At 41.8% G+C, this 20,249-nt stretch overlaps 1 protein-coding gene across 1 annotated transcript in view; it reads left to right on the forward strand.

Moving 5' to 3' along the window:
• CPA6 (carboxypeptidase A6) overlaps nt 1-20,249 on the forward strand; it is a 150,577-nt gene that overhangs the window by 86,397 nt on the left and 43,931 nt on the right. The window contains exons 6-9 of the mRNA XM_025210220.1: nt 3,157-3,281; nt 10,214-10,328; nt 12,851-12,952; nt 14,783-14,887. Of these exons, the coding sequence (XP_025066005.1) occupies nt 3,157-3,281; nt 10,214-10,328; nt 12,851-12,952; nt 14,783-14,887 (447 nt within the window). The remainder of the gene's footprint in view (nt 1-3,156; nt 3,282-10,213; nt 10,329-12,850; nt 12,953-14,782; nt 14,888-20,249) is intronic.

The raw sequence follows: 20,249 nt of genomic DNA on the forward strand, positions 1-20,249 counted from the left end.
GGTGTGGGTTCCTCTGTCCCAGCCACTCTTTCCTGCCTATGCAGGGGGTCGGACTCGATCTATTGAGGTCCCTTCCGACCCTAGAATCTATGAAAGTGTCCCACCGCCATTTTGAAGGGTAGGATGCTAAATACATGAGATGCTGCAAGGTGCTTTAATTAGAGTGGTTCTCAGAGCCATTCTAATTAAAGCTTCCTCCACCCCCATTCCCAGAGCATGTGTAAAGACACCCAAAGACTGTTTTGTAAAACAGTTTATGGTTTCCTTTAACATTTCATTCACATGTCTCTACATCTGGTTCAAGAGCAAATAACTTCACACTGATCAGACTAATGGCTCCAAGTCAGAAAAAAGCAGAAGTCAGAATGTGAAACCTTTGTTATAGGAGTGCATCCCTGTGGTTTGTTTGGTTTTTTTGGGTTTTTTTGTTTTTTTTAATCAAGGTTTATGATGAGACCAAGGACCACTGAGGTTTATATATGCTGAGAGCTGCTTGTATGCCATGGAAATAGAATCCTGTAGCTTTTAAAATAAATGGAGAGACAGACTTTTGCAATAATTTCCCTTTGTAATCCATGAAGCACAGGATGAAACCATTCAGGCACTTCATGATCAATATTCATACCAACTTAGTACTGTTGATTGCAATTATCTTAAGATATTATTTAATGTGATAAAAGCTTAACCATTTATCTTCCTACATTTAAAATTCTATTTAAGAAGGGAAAGACATTTTATCCCAACTTTATTCATTTTGCCCTATTTGGCCAGTTTTTTTGTTTTTTTTTCTTGAAAAAGATGGATCTTGAAATTGTTTTATTTCTAATAGTATTGTGAAGGTTTTCTATGCTTTCATCTCCATGCTGCTCTAAAATGGCTTGCATTGCTTACCTCCTCTCAAAGATTTCAGTACAACTCTGGAAACAGGTTTGTTAACTTGTGCTCCCTCTACTGGATCTGCTGGAGCTGAGTGTAAAAATACTAAATCTTTATATTTCAGTGGTTCTCAGCCTTTTTAGATTTGAGGCGCTCCTTGGAGAATGCCAGCTCTTAGTTTTCACTTTTTACTACCGAGAGAGAATAGATCTATTTTAATGTTGCAAAGAACACAGAAAGACCACAACAGGTCAGAATGTTTTTAACACTGTGGATTCCTATTTGAAATCTCTGGGTTCTTCTTGTGAATCAAGTTTGCATACCTAACAGTGCTAACATTGTGTGGCAACCCTTAACACTCTTGAAAAGATTTCAAAGCACCCCAAGGTGCCATGATATTGTGGTTGAGATCACTGCTCTGCATTTATTATGGTGCTTCACCCTAACATGATCAACACATTTCAAAGCACAGAACAGCTTGAATTTTCAAACTTCTACACACTTTGAAAAAGTTTGTATCCTGGGGGTGAAGTGTACACAGTAGTTTTCAAATTTATTCCATTTAGTTTCCAAAGAATAGACTAGCAGCAGCTCTTTATAGGTATTACATTAGTGTCTGTTCAGTCAGTTGGTAGCTATTATGCTTTTAAAAAAAGGAAACTTGTTTCTTACAGTAACCCCATTTTTGTAATATTTTTTTTCTAAAATTATTGGATGGATCGCAATTTATTTTAGATCAGGGAGGCCAACCTGCAGCATGAGTGCTACAAGTAGTACGGGCAGCCTCTCTGTGTAGCACACTGCATATCAGAGAGGGGACAGGTGGCACAGTGGCAGATAGCAAAGGGAGCAAGGGAAGAGCAGCAGATCAGGCACGGAACCTGGGACAGGAAGCAGAAAACAGAGCAGTGGATTGATCATGGAGCGGCAAGCAGAGCAGCAGATCAAGCAGGGGAAGGAGACTGAAGTGGCGCTTTGAATAGTGTGGGGCTAGTTGTGGCACTTCTGCCAAAATAGTTAACCCCTACTGGTTTAGCCTGGGTCATCTTCAGACATTCTAATTAATTAATTATTTTTAAAACCATTTCCTATGTCTTTGTTCCTTACCCCCTCTACATTAGTCCGTACATCCACATTATTGTCCATTATTTGCATTTGATCTCATGCTACTGAAACAAAAATCTAGTTTGGCATGTTTGGCTTCAGAAATAGTATTCTTTTACTAGTTCTTAGATTCTCAAATGGAGTCAGGCTCTCTTTAAAATCCCCAGTTCTAGCACTTCATGCTCTTATTTTGTATCTGCTTGAAAAATATTGATCTTAACTTTCATTCTAACCTCCAATTTTGCTATTCTAAATCATTTTGCTCTTTCATATCATAATCTTTCCAAGTCCTTCTACCTAATATTTTATATACACCTTTAACCGTGACTATATTTTGTGTTTCCTTATTAATCTGCATTGACCTTTTGTTGCATCTTTCTTATATTTATTATTAAATGGCATTGCAGAACTTTTATATGACCTTTGCAAGCATCATATTAGTGTAGTTTAAACACTTTCCATTTGTCTTCAGCTTTCTTTCCTTTTACTGCCCTATTAAAAAAAGGAAAAAATCTGCTGCCTTTAGGGAAGCTGATATAGAGAGAATGTGCAATAGTCTCAGGGATTTTGACAGGAAATTAATGTATGTATAGGAAATCTGATACAGAAAAGTGGCAGATGTTTTAAACATCTCTTGAATAATGGTTGCCAGGTGCTGAGATTTTTGTAGATAAAAGATAGTGATGCGCCCTGAGCCAGGTTCTCTGTGTTGCCCAGAAAGTGCTCTTACTACTGTGGTATACACAAAGAAAAAAGAAAAAAAGTCCTTGGTCCAAATACACCCGAAATTTGGGAGGAAAGGAGAATTAAAGGACAATTGCTAAATCAATTATAAACTGAATTATAATAAGGAAGTCCCAACTGTGCAGCTCAGTTGCACTATTCATTTGGATGACTTTTTCAGATTTAGTTCTCAAATTTTTCACTTTAGCCTTTTCAGAAAGATAAACAATATTTAATACTGAAAGCAAAGCTTTGTTAAAAACAAAAAAGTACAAGGTATTCTCCAAGTACTGTAAGTAAACAGTGTTGGCTGGACTGTTAGACATGAACATTTCCATTTATCATGTATACAATAAAAAAAAGTTGTAGAAAATAATTTCAAGCATTCTATTTCCTGCACTTCCCCTCCTACACTGAATAAATATGAATTACAGGTTGGTTCCTGCACTATAGGTAGAACTGTGGCAGCCCAGCAGCTTCTCCTACATCTCAGAGGGTACAGTCACAGATCTACGTGTACCAAGGAACAGTTCACGAGTTCTGCTACCCTATCTACAGCAAGCAAACATCCAATACACGTAAGTTCACATTTCACTTTCTGGAGTCATCCTCTAATGCAGGTCTGTTTATTCCAATAAGTTTGTTTGACAAGATCCTGTACTGTTACAGTGTTTTAATAAGTTTGACAGGGAGTGTCACAGGCTGGCTAGGCGCTGTGAATGTGTGTATCAGCCGTTAGGCTGCTGGGTTCAGGATTGAGGAGGCGAGTCGGGAGTGAAGTAAAGGCAAATTTACTTATAGCTTATAGAAAGGTTAATGCGACAAACAAATAGTACAATAATAAAGAGCTAATAGTAAATACTAACAACAAATAGACAAAATGACAAAGAGTTCCCACATGGAGTTGGCAACTTATCGGCAGTCCCTCTATGCCAGGTGCTTGCCAAGTTTCATAGTTTCTAGGGTCAGAAGGGACCTGGGCAGATCATCTAGTCCGACCCTCTGCCATGGCAGGAAAGAGTACTGGGGGTCAAACAACCCCAGCAAGATGGTCATCTAACCTCCTCTTAAAAACCCCCAGGGTGGGAGCCTGCACCACCTCACTTGGAAGCTGGTTCCAGACCCTAGCCGCCCTGACCGTGAAGTAGCGCCTCCTGATGTCCAACTTAAACCTTCCCTCTGCCAGCTTGTGAAGCAGGACCTGAAGATTTGGCACAGGGAGTGAATTTCATGTCAGGCTTCTGCCTTTTGCCACCCTTACCTGTACCTGCTCAAATATGGACACATTTGAATTGAATGAAAATTGCAGCGTAAATACCATCAGCAGAGACATTTTAGTGCTTAGTGATGACATTCTCTGATATTTGCATCTGCCCTACGCCGAGCATGCTTTTCCCTGCAACTGAGTCTCAGAGCCAATGTAACAGAACAAGGCAACTGTCTCTCTAAAGCCTTAACACCATGTCTACATCAACTGTGCAAGGGAGTGCTGCCATGGAAACATACCTTACCCACTCACTCTTGATGTATGCACATCACATGGCAAATAGCATGCAATGTAATTGCCATTAAGGTGGCAATGAGCACACACCAATAAACTCTCCCAAAGCTAAAGTTGGGCTGGGCACACGAGCTGCATCACACAAAAACAAATGTTACAGCTTTCTGGCATTTGGAGCAGGAAGAAACAGGTGGGATGCGTTTTCTTCGAGGCACTTCCTTGCAGAGTTGGAAACAGGGTTGCCTACAACCCTGTACCTCAACACATTAACCTTGTGGGCACTTCCATATGTTACGATATGGACTTTCACTCCTTGTAAAATCCTACAAAATTTATTCAGTACTTCAAACTTTCAGCTTACCTGCAAACCCATCCTGCAAAAAATTTGAAGATCTTTTCTTCAACAAGTGAGTAAAAGGTAGAAATGTCATTGAGCTGTCTGAGTCAGAGGGTAGATTAGCAAATGCAGCTGGACTAGAACACATTGCAAGGACAGATAGTAGTAATATAAATAGGTTATTCAGTCCAGGTACTTGGAGTACTTTTGATGGCAACACTAGAGAGAAAGGCTTGTGAAAAACCATGAATACAGCTGAAAATGAGAAGAAAAAAAAACAAAAACAGACAGACATCTAGAGCAATCTTGTATGGTATACTTGTGGAGCTTTTTACTGCAGTTCAGGGAAGCAACCTAGCGCTCATGGCTGTGCAGAGGTTCTTTCCCCATCAGCTGAGGCTTATTTGGCAAGACGCTTTTTCTTCCCTCTAACAACTGGAAGCATGCACAGAATGTTGAGACATCACAGCAGCCTCCCTATGCTGTCACACACCTTGATTGTGCAAAGAGCTGATAGTGGGACAGGCAATGTCATGGACAACAGGCTGAAACTGATGGGAGAAGAGAGCAGAATCCTCTGCCTTCAGAGGGACGCAAGGTCATTTGAACAAAATGGCAGTTCTGGTCCTTACTGAGGAAGACAGAGGCAAAGAAATCATTAAATATGTTGGCTTTGTCGTTGTTCCAGCGAAGTCAGGCGTCCCTGATCAATGCTGTCTGAGGGGTCACCGGGAAGGTCCCTTGGTCAGGATCCAGTCCTCATTCACACTGGGAGACCGGGGTCCAGGCTTGGTACAGAGATGGTCCTTCTGTCCCATCCTTCTAACTGGTCACTTGACATGCACATTCCTTTATGCCTTATCTTATGCTAATCTGTTGGTTTTAGAGCCGCTTACAATCTTGCCCTATAGCTGTTACCCTATGGGATTAAAAAGTGTTAGAAATTATCATGAAAGGTTACTGTCCGAACTTGGGTTCACCCAATAAGCAAATTACACCACATTACTTTGAGGTTTGAAATTAGCATTACTCTGCCCAAGCTCAACCCCTTGGTTTCTTATTCCATGGTTTCCTTGGAATGTGCTAATTATATTAGGTGGTCAGATCTTGTTATGGCTGACTTCTAAAAAACCTGTTAGATCAGCTAATCTTGTAGTTTTGCTTATTTTGGGGGCCCAGTCAGTCCCATGATCAGTGCAAACAGTTCGATTCAACACTTTGGTTAAATTGTGACAGACAAATTCCACTTGCAGGTTGCAAACTTGCAAGCTTTGCATTAGCTAATCTTAACTGCTAGACAATTGCCTGAATGTCTCCAAGAGCATATATTTATTGCTCATGATAGTAACCCCTCTGGTTCTGGCCACCACAAGGGAGCTAGATGTTCAAAGCAGAACAGTCATTTTAAGGAAAGAACAGGAAGCATATCCCACAGACAGACAGTTTGTTTAAATGTCCTCTTTTACAGTGTAGAATAGTGTATCTGTTGTGAGAGAGATGATTATTATATCTACTAATTCTATAGTCTGATTTGCTTGTGTATATATACCTAATAGGAAATGGGTTTAAGCATGTTTTAAGTTTGAGTTCACATGTTTCATGAATTGTATAAAAGGAACACAGTTTCTTTTGTAACTGTTCATGGTCACCAAATATCAGTCATAAGTAGAATGAGTACTAAATAAGGATCACACTTCCCACCTAATGTTATTTTTAAATAATAAGGCATGTTTTTAAAATATATTCATCATATTTTTCATGTACAGATGAAGAATGATCTTGTTAAAGCCTTGATTTAGCAAATTACACAGGGATATGTGTAACTTTAAACAGATGAGTAATCCCACTAAGGTCAATAAACTTATCACATTCTTAAAAGTTAAGCACAGGTTTAAGTAATTTGCTTAATCAAGTCCTATCAGAGGGTAATTAAACTCATGAATTTTAATATTTGTAAACTACATTTATATGTTGAATGGAAGGCACCATCAGTAATATTTCTTCTAGATAATTCTGATCACAAGTTGTCACATTTCTCACCTTAAAGATAAACATATAATTAAATCTGCAAGTCCGGGAACCTGAGATCAGAGTTTCTTTTTAGTGCGCCCTACATTATAGCGGGGGTGAGGGGGGCTTGATTATATTTAAAAGTTAGATGCTTATATACATTTTTGTATCTATATTTCACTTAGAAGTTACATTTTGTACAGGAGTTGAAATATACAGAGTATTGCATTCACAAACCTGCTGTTATTCTTGGGTCTCAGCAACTACCTTTAAAAGAATATTATTAATGTTGTGAAGCACTAAAAAAAATTTAGAAAATGTCAGAATTAAGGTTACCTTAATTTAGCCTTCTTATGTTACACATTATGATATAATCTATAATTGTATATTATTTCCTCCCACAGCCAGTACCATGCTTAGTTCATAGGGTAGTCAGTACTCACTTAGCAAGCAGCTATTCAGTTTTCCTCATTTTTTCTGCCAACTCCCAGTCTCAGTTTCCTTATGCACCCAATCTCTGTCTCCCTCACTATACTCCAGCACTCAGTCTCAGTCGTCCCTCCACAGTCCCAAATACTAAAGAATTTAGCAGCAATGCTCTACAAAGTCTCTAGTGAACATTTGCAAATGATTTTTTTTCAATTCTATAACTTTGCCAAATTTGTGGGATTTTCATGAAAACAGTAAGACACATCCTTGACTCAAAGGATGCTAAATGCTAAAATGTAAGTCTATGCTTCACAGGATTGGGGTCCTAGAGCTCTTCAAAAAAAAAAAAAAAAGTATGTCAGACTTTTTTTAATGTGGCAGAACAATATATTTCATCCAACCTTAAATCTTTAAAAAACCCAGCTTCATCATTTTAGTTGAAGTATTTTAAATACATGCATACCCAGAGCTGGATGAAGATGCCTATGTAGCACGCTGGGGTCCCAGGAGTAGCTGTGATGCCTCCTGGTAGCTCCTCACTGTGTCCCACTCTCCCTCTAGGGTGCCTTCCCTTCTGTCTCACCCACCATGCCTTGATGAAATAAGATTAAAAGGGAGGCTGCCCACGGGCCTTCACATGGGCCCCAGTCCAACTGGACCCCCACTGGGGTTCCCCAGCACCCTACTGGTCTCTACTACACTATTTCCAGGCCCCTCACTGGGCCACTGGACCCTTCTGGTCCCACTACACTATTTCCAAGCCTCACGTTGGGCCTCACAATTTCTAGGCCTCTCGCTGGGCTTCTCTACAACTGTGCCACTGCAGGGCATCTACAGCCTTCAGGGCTAATTGTGCAACTCAATTCCTCTCCTATACCATACCCCAAGCCTTGTGGACATTACTGCCATGCTGTTCACCTGCTGGGGCTTCATCCTCCTCAGCTGCCACCCCTTTCCACTTGGCTAGGCCTTCTAGCCCAGGCCCACTGTGTTGGACCTGGCTTTGAGGCACCAACTCTGGTCTAGCACTTTTAGGCATTGGGCCCCTGGCCCCTTTGTGGCTCTGTGGCCTCATGCTCTGCCAGCTCCGGGTTCAACCCTTTCTTGAGCATTGAGCCTGCCCTGGCAGGGCTCAAGGCGATCGCGTGCCCCACAGGCATTAATGGGACTTCCGTACACTGCCCCTTATAGTCCCAACCCAAACTGCCGATGTACAGCTTCAGCACAAACACTGAGCCCCTGGGCTATAACCTAAACAGTCCCCTCCAAGCCCACCAACATCCGCACACAAAGAGAAGCAGCCCTCTGCCCCTTTAAGAGGGAAAACATTCCCTCACTTCTTGTGCCAGTATACCTCCTGGCCCTTGCGAGCTCCCCGAGCTTCATTGGGGTGCCACAGGCGGGACAGCAGTCGGTCTAGCATCCCCTGGTAACTCTCCCAGGCAGGAGCTCCTACCCATGCAGCTGGCATGGCTAAACTAACTTGCTGCTCAGGCCCTGGGCTTATATGCCTCCCAGGGCCATGCCCCTTCTGGTCAGCAGACTACCCTGGGCTGCCTGCAAGTGCCTGATAATTGGCCTCATTGCCCCGATGCCACAGTGACCTACAGCTGCTGCACCCTGCCTGACCTGCAGTGTTCCTTTGCCGGTCTACTTCTCTCTTAAAGGAACAGAGAGCCCCAGGCTCTCTGTTGTAGTTAATACATATATTTATAAACTGCAGCGGTTCTCAACCATTTCAAACTCAAGGTACCCCTTGTTAAATCTCAAGGCCCCCCTCAGGAAACATCAACTCATAGCTTTCACTCAATTTTGACTATGGAAATTGAGTAATTCTTCTGTTGCAAGGAACTCAAGACGACCAGAGTCGGGATGTTTTTGATACTAGGGATTCCGATTTGAAAGATCTGGGTTCATCTTGTGCATCACATGTAAGTGTTTGCACACGTCACAGTGCAAATATTGAGTGGCACCACACAGCACATTCATTGAGAATCACTGAATTAAAGGTTAGCAAAGGGGAAAAGAGGGCTTTATTATGGGAAATGTTGAGCAACCTTGCAACAGCTGGGGTTTACTATTCTCCTAAAATATATAAGCATATCTGGTCTTTGTTTACCCGGATTGTTTGTGGTACTAAGATGGCCATGAAAACAAGCTGTGTACCAGAATCCATCATCCAGAGGCTTTTGCCCCTGCATTGTCTAGGCTGATTCTTCATGTTCTGAGGTCTGAATGCAGCTAAAGTTACGGGGTCTTGAGAAACAGTAAGTAAACACACTACGTGATCATTGTGAAAGTAAAGAGAACATTTAGCACCTCACCACATCAGTCTTTAGATACAATTTTATTTAAATAAATATTTTGGGAAGTAATTATATTTATTATAAATTTTATGCATTATGTTTATTTGAAAAATATGGCTAACTTTTACTTTAATACATACATTGGTACACTAATTACACAGTAAAGTGACACAGTATTTGGAGTACTTGCTATATGAAATCAGCCTATAATGAACTTCTTTTTTCCTGTTACTGTTTAGTCTTGGTACAAGCATAGAAAAGCTTCTTGCCTACGCATTAGCATTCCCACAGTGAACGAGTGCTAGTATGAAGTACACCATAAATTTACGTCACACTGAGTAATATTTGGTTCATATTTTTGCAAGGTAATTTTTAAGTTACAGGCTGCACGGTAACATTTTCATACTAAAACCTATGTGATCATTCAAGGGTAGTTTTTACATAACATTTTTTGCTTTTGATGACACATTACTATTCCAAACATCTGGTCTTTTGGGGTTTTTTTTTTTTTTGTTCTTTAATTGTTTTCCAGATATATGTTTTAAACCGTTTTACAGTCAAGCCTGAGAGAACTTTGATTATGTATAAACCTCAAACTAGACTACAAATGTATCCATATAAACAAAATGTAGCTACACATAAACAAATCAAAATGACTCTTCACACTGGTTAAGTTGTTTATACTATTCTATTTATTTTACTGTTAAGAAGCTTCCTGCATTTTTTAAACACTATTATGCTTCAAAACAATTGCACTTTTTATTTGACAGCATGTATTATAAGCCTGCAACATGATATCATTAAAGCAAAAAAGAAATTATTTAACATCAGCCTGATTTTACTTCTTTTAAAATGTGATTGTTATTTTGCATTGCCAGGCTGCTTATTCATGTTGCTTTTTTTTTTTTTTTTTTTTTTTTAACCCAGGATTCTCATATCTGATCTACAGCAAGCGATAGAAAAACAAACTGGGTTGAGGTCATCTAGGAATCGTAGATCTGTGCCAGGATACAACTATGAAGTGTATCACTCACTAAAAGAAGTAGGTAGAAATTAAGATGGTGTGTCTCATATCTCATCTATAGTCTCACTGATGTCTGTGTGTTCCTACCCTGGCACATAGAGATGCTAATGAAAATTACATATGCATAGTCCTCTCCAGCAAGTTTTCCTCTTCTTTTTTTTTTTTTTTTTTTTTTTTTTTTAAACAGAAGATTCCTGACTCTTTTTTTTAAATCCAATGTTTAGAGTATTTACTTTCAAGGTTGGATACATCTTTAAAAGTATCACCATCCTTAGCAGTTTGGGGAAGGGGGGGTTGTTTGTTGTTATTTTGGGGGGGGGTCCCAACAAAGCACTTTTCAAAGTGATCTTAGTTTAAATTATTTTGGCATAAGACTTAAACACCTAGCTAACCTTCCCTGTGTGAGCAGTTCCAATGATTCACTCAGGTGATGAAAATTTTGCATGTGAATTTCAGAATTCAACTCAAAGATTTAAAAGAAAAGGATTCTATTATAAAATGCTTAATCTTGCAAGATTTCATGTGACTGATTCCCATTGACATAAGAGAGCTCACAGAGAGAAGAGCAGATACTGATTGTATTAGGGCTAAGTACAGACATTCAAAACACCCAAGGCAAAGTTCCCTAAGCTATGTAAATTGGATTAGGAGTGAATGGAACATATGTTCACGCTTGGGTTGGGGAAGACAGGTAGATGCCTGCACTGGCTGAGGCCAGAAGGCATAGGGCGTTTCCACACTCTCAGCATGCCAGATACTGCCAAGGGCAGCTGAGATTATCCAAGTGGGGGCCCAGGCAGTGGCGGCACAGGGAAAGTCCCCACTACACAGCCTCCTCCCTCTTCCCTCCCCAGCTGTGCAGACTCCAGCTCAGAGGGAGGCAGGGCAGAGGGCTCCATTCTCTCTCCGCTGCCTCCTCCCCTGGCTGACAGGTACAGGCAGGACACAAGGTTGGGGAGTAGAGGCTTTAGTGCCTGAGTTCTGTGACAGCCTGGGGGCACAGCCAGCTCTGCACTCAGCCAGAACAGAAGCACAAGCTGCCCAAGGCTAGCCTGCCTGCCTGCCATATGAGGAGTAGTTAGTGGGAGCCTGCAAAGGAGCCTGGGATGCCAGAGGACAGCGACCTATTTGAGTTGGGGGAGGATCTGGTGCATAAGTTCAATAGACTGGTTTAACTTGAACTGATTAAACCTGATACTACATCAGTCCAGATCTGTTTTAGAACAGGTTCTGCCATTATTAAACTAGTCTATGTGCACTGAACATCTGTTCTGTTACAGGTATAGACCAGTTTCTGATCACTTATACCAGTTTGTGTGTAATGTCTGTACCTAGCCTAAATTTCTTGCTGTAGGATACAACTTCCGTTAACAGATTGATGAAATTCACTGAAGTCAAAGGCAGTTTTGGCCTAATATTGATTTAAGAACATGCTCCAAGATTTTTAAACTTTTGGGTTGTTTTCTTCAGAAAGTTGACTTTAAATTACTGTAACACACTTTTTGCCTGATGTTGTTGCCTTTCTTTCTTCATTGTATTGTGTGCAGAACTTCTGCAGCAGCTGACTTCAAAACATTTCTCAGGGGGAAGGAACACGCATAGATTGTCTAAAAGGCAATTGTTTATCTGTTCAATACATATTATTGTCAGTATGTAATTTGTTAGAATTCTGTGAAAACTGCTTGCTTCAGTTTGCTCTAGAAACAGGAACACTGGTTTGAATTTACAGGGATCTGTACTTCCTGAAGTTTGACTATGGCATCTAATACTCTCAAAGCAAGTAACACAAGTGTCCGTGTGCTCTACCTTTTCTTTTAACAGAAGCACCTTTTCTGTATGTCCAGCTGCTGTCTTCCATGGGGAAGCATGGAAGACAGTAGCATCCTTTCTACATTTAACCTCCACTGTCTTCAGAGAATGGCCAGTTAGACTCACCCTCCTCAGAATTTTTCAGGAGGCAGCTAGAAGTCACTGGGTGCATCTACATAAGACACTATAGCAATGTAAAGTTGGCGGGCACAAACTAACATTACAGGGCATCGCTACAGCAACATAGCAGTTAAAAATAACCATGCGTTTCTAAAGGAGGTACTAAATGGCGGTGTAGTAACAACAGCGCCATAGGGACATGTGTAGATGCACCCACTGTGTTGTAATAAGGACAAAATAGGACTAGCAGAGGTTAGAAAGAAAAAACTGAAACAACAAGCTGAGAAAAGGAAGAGATCTGGAGCATTCAGAGAACAGAGACAGTAAAAATGAAAGACATATACCAAGAATATCAAAACACACACTGAGGGCTCAGCAGTAGTTTTATATTAGCACCTAGGAACCCCAGTGAAGTATCAAGGCATGATAAGCACTGTGCAGACAACATGTAACAAAGAGGACAGTGATACCCCTTCCCCACTCCTTAGTCTGAATAACAGACCAGGACAAAAGAAATAAAATGGGACCCATCACAAGGTTTCCTTTACTCTTCTTTCTCTTTTCATTAAAAGCAAACAACTGAGGCAGCAATTTTATTTCCATATTTCCAGATCCAAAATTGGATGTATCAACTGAACAAAACTCACTCGGATCTCATTCATATGTTCTCCATTGGAAAATCATACGAAGGGAGACAACTGTTTGTGCTCAAGGTAAAATGATGACATGGTTAAAGTAATCAAGGACCAACTACATCCAGTGTCAAACACTTGGGATCATAGAAAAGTAGGGCTAGAAGGAACCTTACAAAATCATCTAGTCCAGCCCCCTGCACAAGGCAGGATCATCTCTAACTAAACTATCTCAGCCTGTCTAACCTGCTCTTGAAAACTTCCAAGGATGGAGAGTTCATAGTTTCTCTAGGTAGTCTTTTCCAGTGCTTGACCACACTCATAGCCAGAAGGTTCCTTCTGATCTCCAACCTAAACTTCCTCTGATGAAGCTTGAGGCCATTGCTCCTAGTCATGTCTCCTGTGATATTTATATAAGCCTTATATTTATTTCATATACCATTTATCTGAGAAATGCTTAATAGCCATATCTCCTCAACACCTCTCAGGATCAGGCCCTTAATGAACCATGAAATAAGCATTTGGCTCTTAACAATACAAAAAAGTTGAAGTATTTCCCCAAATTGTATTCAGGTTACTTATTGCAACCTATGGATTACTTGTGCAAGTAAAATGAGAAGGATTTAAGCAAGTCCTGCGTTTCTAACAGACTTCTAGAGTGATTACCCTAAAGAGGAAAATGGACCACAAGAAACTCATGACCCCTTCAGGATATTGTGCCACACATGGTTCTTGTTGATCTATTGATGATGAAAGACCAAGATGGAACATTCACAAATAAGGTTATTAGGACCACAAATTAGACAGGGCCTACAGAGGAAAGCTTTTTACTTTTAAGTTATATGTTTTCCTTTCATCTGTTATCAATCATTTCTTTAAATTTGTTTCCATATCACATGTTTCTCTCAGTGAAGTATTATTTTCAGATCATTAATTTTCCTGACCCTGCTCCAGTAATAGTTAAGGGCTTTCTTTCCTTTACAATAAAAGAAGTTGACAGGCCTGATTTTACCAGTTACCTACCTTGGCCACACCAAAACAGAGCCATGTCCCTTGCATAACTGTACAAAAAAAATACAAACTCTCTATTATAGCTCACAAACAGCATTTATTTCTGGCTGTCCTTGCTTATTAAGGCCCAGCTTCATTTCTGGCTGTCCTTTCTTACTAAGAGTCAATCTAAATAGTATTTAAGCATTTAAGGCCCAGATCCTAGTCCATCTACCAGGCACTACTTATACAGGTTTTAGACCCTAACTCATGTACTCCTACTAGAAATTGAATAATAGAATAAAATTCTCCTAATAGAATAATGCAGATGCTCATAAGCAATCCAATGTGACCATTAGCCCTCCAAGCCCATACATGCTCTTGTTGTCATAATAATCCACTTGGGGAAGCATATAAATGCCACAAACAGTCTCACATAAGTCCTGAAACTTGAGTCAGAGAAGAAACAGGATTAATGACTGTTTTGAAAGCAAGTCATGGTGGTGCCACTTCTGCTTTAGACCAGTAAATGGTTTGGTAAGTTGCCCACAAAGAGGGAGACATCTCCAACTCCCTGGGCAAAGTGCTCTAACCACTTAAGCTATGGAGGTAAATAGTTGGTGAATCCTCCTCTTCCTCACCTTGTGTAGATAAAATTAAGAGCTAAAACATGATCTGGGCCTTAAACATTAAGAGCTAAACCATCACAGCCTGTCTAACCTGCTCTTGAAAACTTCCAAGGATGGAGATTCCATTGTTTCTCTAGGTAGTCTTTTCCAATGTTTGACCACCCTCATAGTCAGAAAGTTCCTTCTCATCTCCAACCTAAACTTCCCTTGCTGAAGGACAGATCCTATTCTACCTACAAGTGTCAAGAAGCAAAGATCTGCTGTAGTTACTGTGAATATCTATACTTTTTAGTTAGGTAAAAGATCACGGCGTTACAAGAGAGCTGTCTGGATAGACTGTGGAATTCATGCAAGAGAATGGATTGGCCCTGCCTTTTGCCAGTGGTTTGTGAAAGAAGTAAGTTTTTAATATGATACTTTTGCTTTAGCAAACTTTCAATTCCTTATATACTGCATACAGATTATAGTTGATCTTATTAATAATAATGATGCCATCTGGCTCTTGCATTGCATTTTTCGTCTCTAGATTTCAAAACACTTTTACTAAAGAGGCTAGTTTCCAGTTGTCATAGCCAGACACAAGATACTGACATGTCAAACATATTGGCAGAAACTTGAATTGGGAATCTATTTAGAAATCCCAAAGAGCAAGAACTGAAATTCTAGTAACAGTCCAGGTAAGTTGACGATGGCACTAATGGCTATAGAGCAGTATGGTAAAATCTTTGTCTTTATAACTTACACTAGGAAAGATACCATCTGTCATTTGTGCAACAGTTGAAGAAAGTGAAAGAGAGAGAATTTAAACCAAAATAGTCAATTTGGGGGTTCTCTGAAAATGCAGTGGTTAATTAATGTCTCCTTGACTCCACCCCAACTAGAGTATTGTTCCATTAACCCAGGACCAGGCAAAGTACAGTTCTGGCCTGCCAAACAATTTCATCTGGCTCACAGGTGGGTGCCCACCAATTAATTGTATACCATCCAGCCCACAGCTGCCCCTGCTGCACTTGCATGATGCCGAAGCCCCACCCACTCCTGCTGGAGCAGCTGGGGCAGCCCCACCCAATCCTGTTTGGCTCCTCGTGTGGAGGAGAGCCCTGACCCCAGCCCCAGCCAGCACATAACTTCTAGGCAGGGCCACTGCTGCTACTGCCGGGAGAACTGCTCAGCTCCCCCAGTTCCTCCTCGTGTCCCTGCTGCAGTGCTCTGGGTACCAGGTAGAGAAGCACCAGCAGGGGGGGAGAAGCTGCAGCTGAGTGGGAGTGCGGAGCCCAGGGCCCATGCCCAGCGAGGTGGCAGGAGCATGGAAGCTGGGTTGGCCCAGCTCATGTGCAGCAACCAGGACTTGCATGCCACTGGGGGGGAAGCCCCACACAATGAGCCAGTGGCCTTCCCCGCTCCCTGCCACCATGTGCAGTTCCCAGGATTGCAGTGGAATTGGTGAGGAGCCGCGCGTGATGTGGCCAGGCTAGCTCTGCCCCACTCCCTGCTTCCCAGCAGATTCCCGGGAGCTGTATGTGATGTCAGGGAGTGGGTCCAGGCCACTGGCTCCATTGCACGGGGCTCCCCCCCACATGGCATGCAGCTCTGGCTGGGTCCCAGGGAGCCCTATGCAATGAAGCAATCCACCAGGGAGCTCTACCTGCACGAGCCATGAGCTCCCCAAGGGCTTGCTGCTGCTGCCACTGGCAGTGGGGGCTGTACATCATGGGGGGCACACCCACACATACAGCCATACTCCTCCACAACCCTCCCCCCTATGCACACATTCCCCACACCTCCTCATGAACCCCACTCCCACCCACACACATACACATGCCACCATACACACCCCACACACAACATACACAAGTAAGACTTTTTTTTTTTATGCAGTCACTTCTGTATACACTATGCAAACACATGTAAATCAGGACAAAATCAGTTTGATTTTTAGCATATGATTTGACTTTTTTTCCCCATGCCAAGATGGTAACCCTCCCCCACAAAAGGAGTACTTCTGGGGGCAAGGAGAGGGACTTCTGGTGGAAAAGTTCAGGGGTTAGGGCAGAACTTCCAGTTCCAAGGTGGCAACCAGGGAGCAGGGCACCTGTGAAGAGGCAAGGCTACCCTTGCAGCCCTCAAAAGCTCACCAAAATTCATTAAGCAGCCATCCAGCTAAAACAATTGCTCACTCTTGCCTTAACCCTTGGTATAACTAGGGTCTAGATGTCACATACACACTCACACATCCATTTTGGCTCCTTTTCTCATCTTTCAAAAAAAGAGGCAGGGATATGAAACCTATTAGAATTCTGCATTTCACTCAGTGTTATAGTTCAAGTCACCATTTAGTCTTTTTTCCCTTTTAAGCCCAGTTCAGATATATGAGAAGTTTGCAGAACATTGTCATTTCCCCTTAGTCAGTGGGTTTGTTTGAGCCCCAAGAGATCTGACCTACAAAACAAAGCTTGCATTGGAGCAAGACAGTTTATAGAAATGAAATAATTCCCTCCCACCTTACTCTTTCCATACACACACACAGTAACTTTTGCTATTTTGTATGGCATATTTTGTGCACAGACTATCCTAAACTGCTTTTAAAGCTTTGTTTGCAAGCTTTTTCCTACAAGTATGCTTTTCCTTCCTTTCTCCACATTCTCTTCTTCCATGCCTCCATTTGATCCTACAGGACACATCTGCATGAGACACTTCACTGTGCAGCAGACTAATTGGCTGCTCAAGTAAAGTGTCACAGTCTATATGTGCACAGCAATAAGGATGGAGTAGATTAATTTACTGCATTGCCTGATAGTCCCATCAGAGACAACTGGTATCTGGCAGCACAGTAAATTACTGGGCTTAAACGCATATGTAGATGGTGATGTCAGGATAAATTTACTCCGGTTCAAATTGAGCCAAAGTATATTCAGTCATATTAGTTGCATGTGTAAATGTGCCCACAGTGTAGGATCCTAAGGAAAGTGTCATGGAGTTCAGTAGCACAGGACCTGTGCTAAGGGTCTGGTGCTAAAGACACCACTTAAAGGCAAACCTGTATGCCTATCCATAATCCTTTTGACCTCAAGATAGGTGCATACTGTAGCATATGGTGATCAGCACCACAAACTGAGCCTGAGAATAACCTACTTTGGAACAACCACACTGCCAAATTACACTCAAATTATCCACATAGGTACGTACATCTTAATTGTAGAGTTAACTTAGGCTCTTGGATGCTGCCTCTAAATCCTCCACATAAAAATGTCACTTGAATTTAATGATGCCTAAGGCTGCTTAACTTATGTGATACTGTAATTTGTAGGCACAGTCAATTATGGGATATGCTCCCAGAAGTCTTAGCAACGCATAGGATGAGCCTGGCGCCAGTGAAGGCATAGTAAATTGGATATGGGTCTTCAGTTTGTCTACTCATACTTGGGCTAAGCTAACCCAGGCAGTCAAATGAAAGTGCTGATTGCCCAAGTTAATGTTGAACCCTAATACAGGTATCCTAATAGAACTCTATGCTGGTATAAGTATTTGCAGATGCAGAGCAATTTGCAGAACTAGGTTTGAAGTCTTGGCCTTGAAGCAAGGAAAGAAGGAGTGTATAGAAACTAAGTAACTCCCTTCAGTGCCAAAGTGCAATTTAGTACTTTGAACTAAAAACATTTTGTAGCTAGAGAACATCATGAGGTGTCCTTTAAAGCTCACACCAGAAAAAAGAGGATATAATCAACTTGCTGGTTGTTATTTAACATCTTTGGAGAAATATGGAGTCCCCATGGTTCTACAAGGTCCTGAAACATTTCTGGGACAAACTGCACAACATGGCCCCAGTGACCCTGGTAAACCACCACAAGATACAGAAGGTGGCAAGAGACATCATATCAGTCATGGACTTAGTACCTGGTGACAGCTGCCAGGCCACGTGGGAGTGAATCTTCCATAAGGACCTGCAGAAGGAGCACAGATTTAAACTGGCAGGCATCCCACTGGGCACTCCTCGTGCAGGCATGGAGAAACAGTGCAGGGCAGAGAGGTCCATCCAACTGCCCGAGGCAATCCTGCTGGTGGCAGGCAGAAACAACTGACCACCTCTTCTGGGACTGCCCATATGCCAGAGAGGTGTGGAAGAAAGTGCACACATTCCTCCTGCTGGTGACAGGTTTCAGAACCCTGACCAGAGAAGTATGGGCAGGAGGCACCAGTCACCCATTGCCAACTGAGGGGTCCTCCAATGGAAGTGCTGGCAGCAAACCCTGGAGTGCCACCGGCGTTTCTCTCAGCACCCCCACAATCTCAGGGGGAGCACACACCTGCCACCTATCTCCCCCCATGTGTCATCTGTTCAGAGAAGTGGTCCTCTACAGGCACTGGACTAAACAGCAAGGGGCCCCAACAGTCCACTTTGACCAATTCACTTCCTGCCTCAGATATGCCCTGTGGAAGACCAGGAACTTGCTCATAAACAGGCACACAGACCTCACTGTCAAGGACTGTATTAAAGTGGGACTGAGTAAAGTGTACTGGTACTGCAGGAAGACAGAAGAAGACGATGGGAAAGAGATGGCAGACCTCATATAGAAGAGATGGGATTGGCATAGACTTTTCAGAGGCAAGCCCTCTGAAAAGAACAATGAGGAGGATGACAACAATGAATACAAGTGAAAGGACTGGACAAACAGGAGGAAGATTGCAGTGGGGGCGGGGTGGAAAAAGAGGGAGGAAACGGAGAGTCTTTTATGAAACTGAAGTTAAGGGAATGCTAATGGGTGCATGGGCATGCAGGCGCGCAGCGTGAGCTTTGTAACAGGACTAGAATAGCTGAATTGTAAAAGTGTAATTTTGGTCTGTCAAGTGTATCACAGCAGTCACATGACAGGTTGTTAGGAGTTCAGAGATGTATATTACATATATTTGCAAAAATACATTAAAACATTTTTTTTTTTTTTCATGGAACTGCAGTTCAGGATTCATTGAGAGTAAAAGAATGTTCATGTCTTTATCAGCCTTTCCCTTGGCTCTCATTTGTTCTCACACTATGTATCCTCTATTCCCCTTCTCTCTTTTAAAAGGAATAACAATAACTGTAACAAGAAAATAATCCAATATAGTGACAGTTTCCAATCATATTAGTAAAAAAAAAAAGAACTTGCACTATTTGGAATGGATTCCCTGGTTTTCCCATTAAATAGAGTAGACTTTTAAATAAGAATTTAAGAAAAATCTGCAAATTTCACTACACTCCTAGCTCTTCGTAAGTTTTTGTGCTAGCAAGTTCCTACTTTAGGTGGGTACACGGCCCAACAGCAGACACACTGCCCTTTCTAAGTTCAAGGAGAATTTGGGAAAAATACAGTCCTTTGGGGGGTAGATTTTCAAGATTGCTGGCTCACCTCAAAGGCATAACAAATTGTTGCTAGTTCCAAAGTACATGAGGCCAGATTTTATATCTATTCTTTATGAAAGAAAACCTATTGCTTTCACAGGAAGTTCTGTATATATAGAATGGACATCACTTCTTACTCTCAAAGACATGGTTATTTAGAGAATGGTTCCTCAGGTAAATTGTGAAAGACAAAGGTAGATTCATAGATGTTAGGGTCGGAAGGGACCTCAATAGATCATCGAGTCCGACGCCCTGCATAGGCAGGAAAGAGAGTGCTGGGTCTAGATGACCCCAGCTAGATGCTTATCTAACCTCCTCTTGAAGACCCCCAGGGTAGGGGAGAGCACCACCTCCCTTGGGAGCCCGTTCCAGACCTTGGCCA

This window comes from Alligator sinensis, unplaced genomic scaffold, assembly GCF_000455745.1.
Source record: "Alligator sinensis unplaced genomic scaffold, ASM45574v1 scaffold1102_1, whole genome shotgun sequence".
NCBI classification, from domain to species: domain Eukaryota; kingdom Metazoa; phylum Chordata; order Crocodylia; family Alligatoridae; genus Alligator; species Alligator sinensis.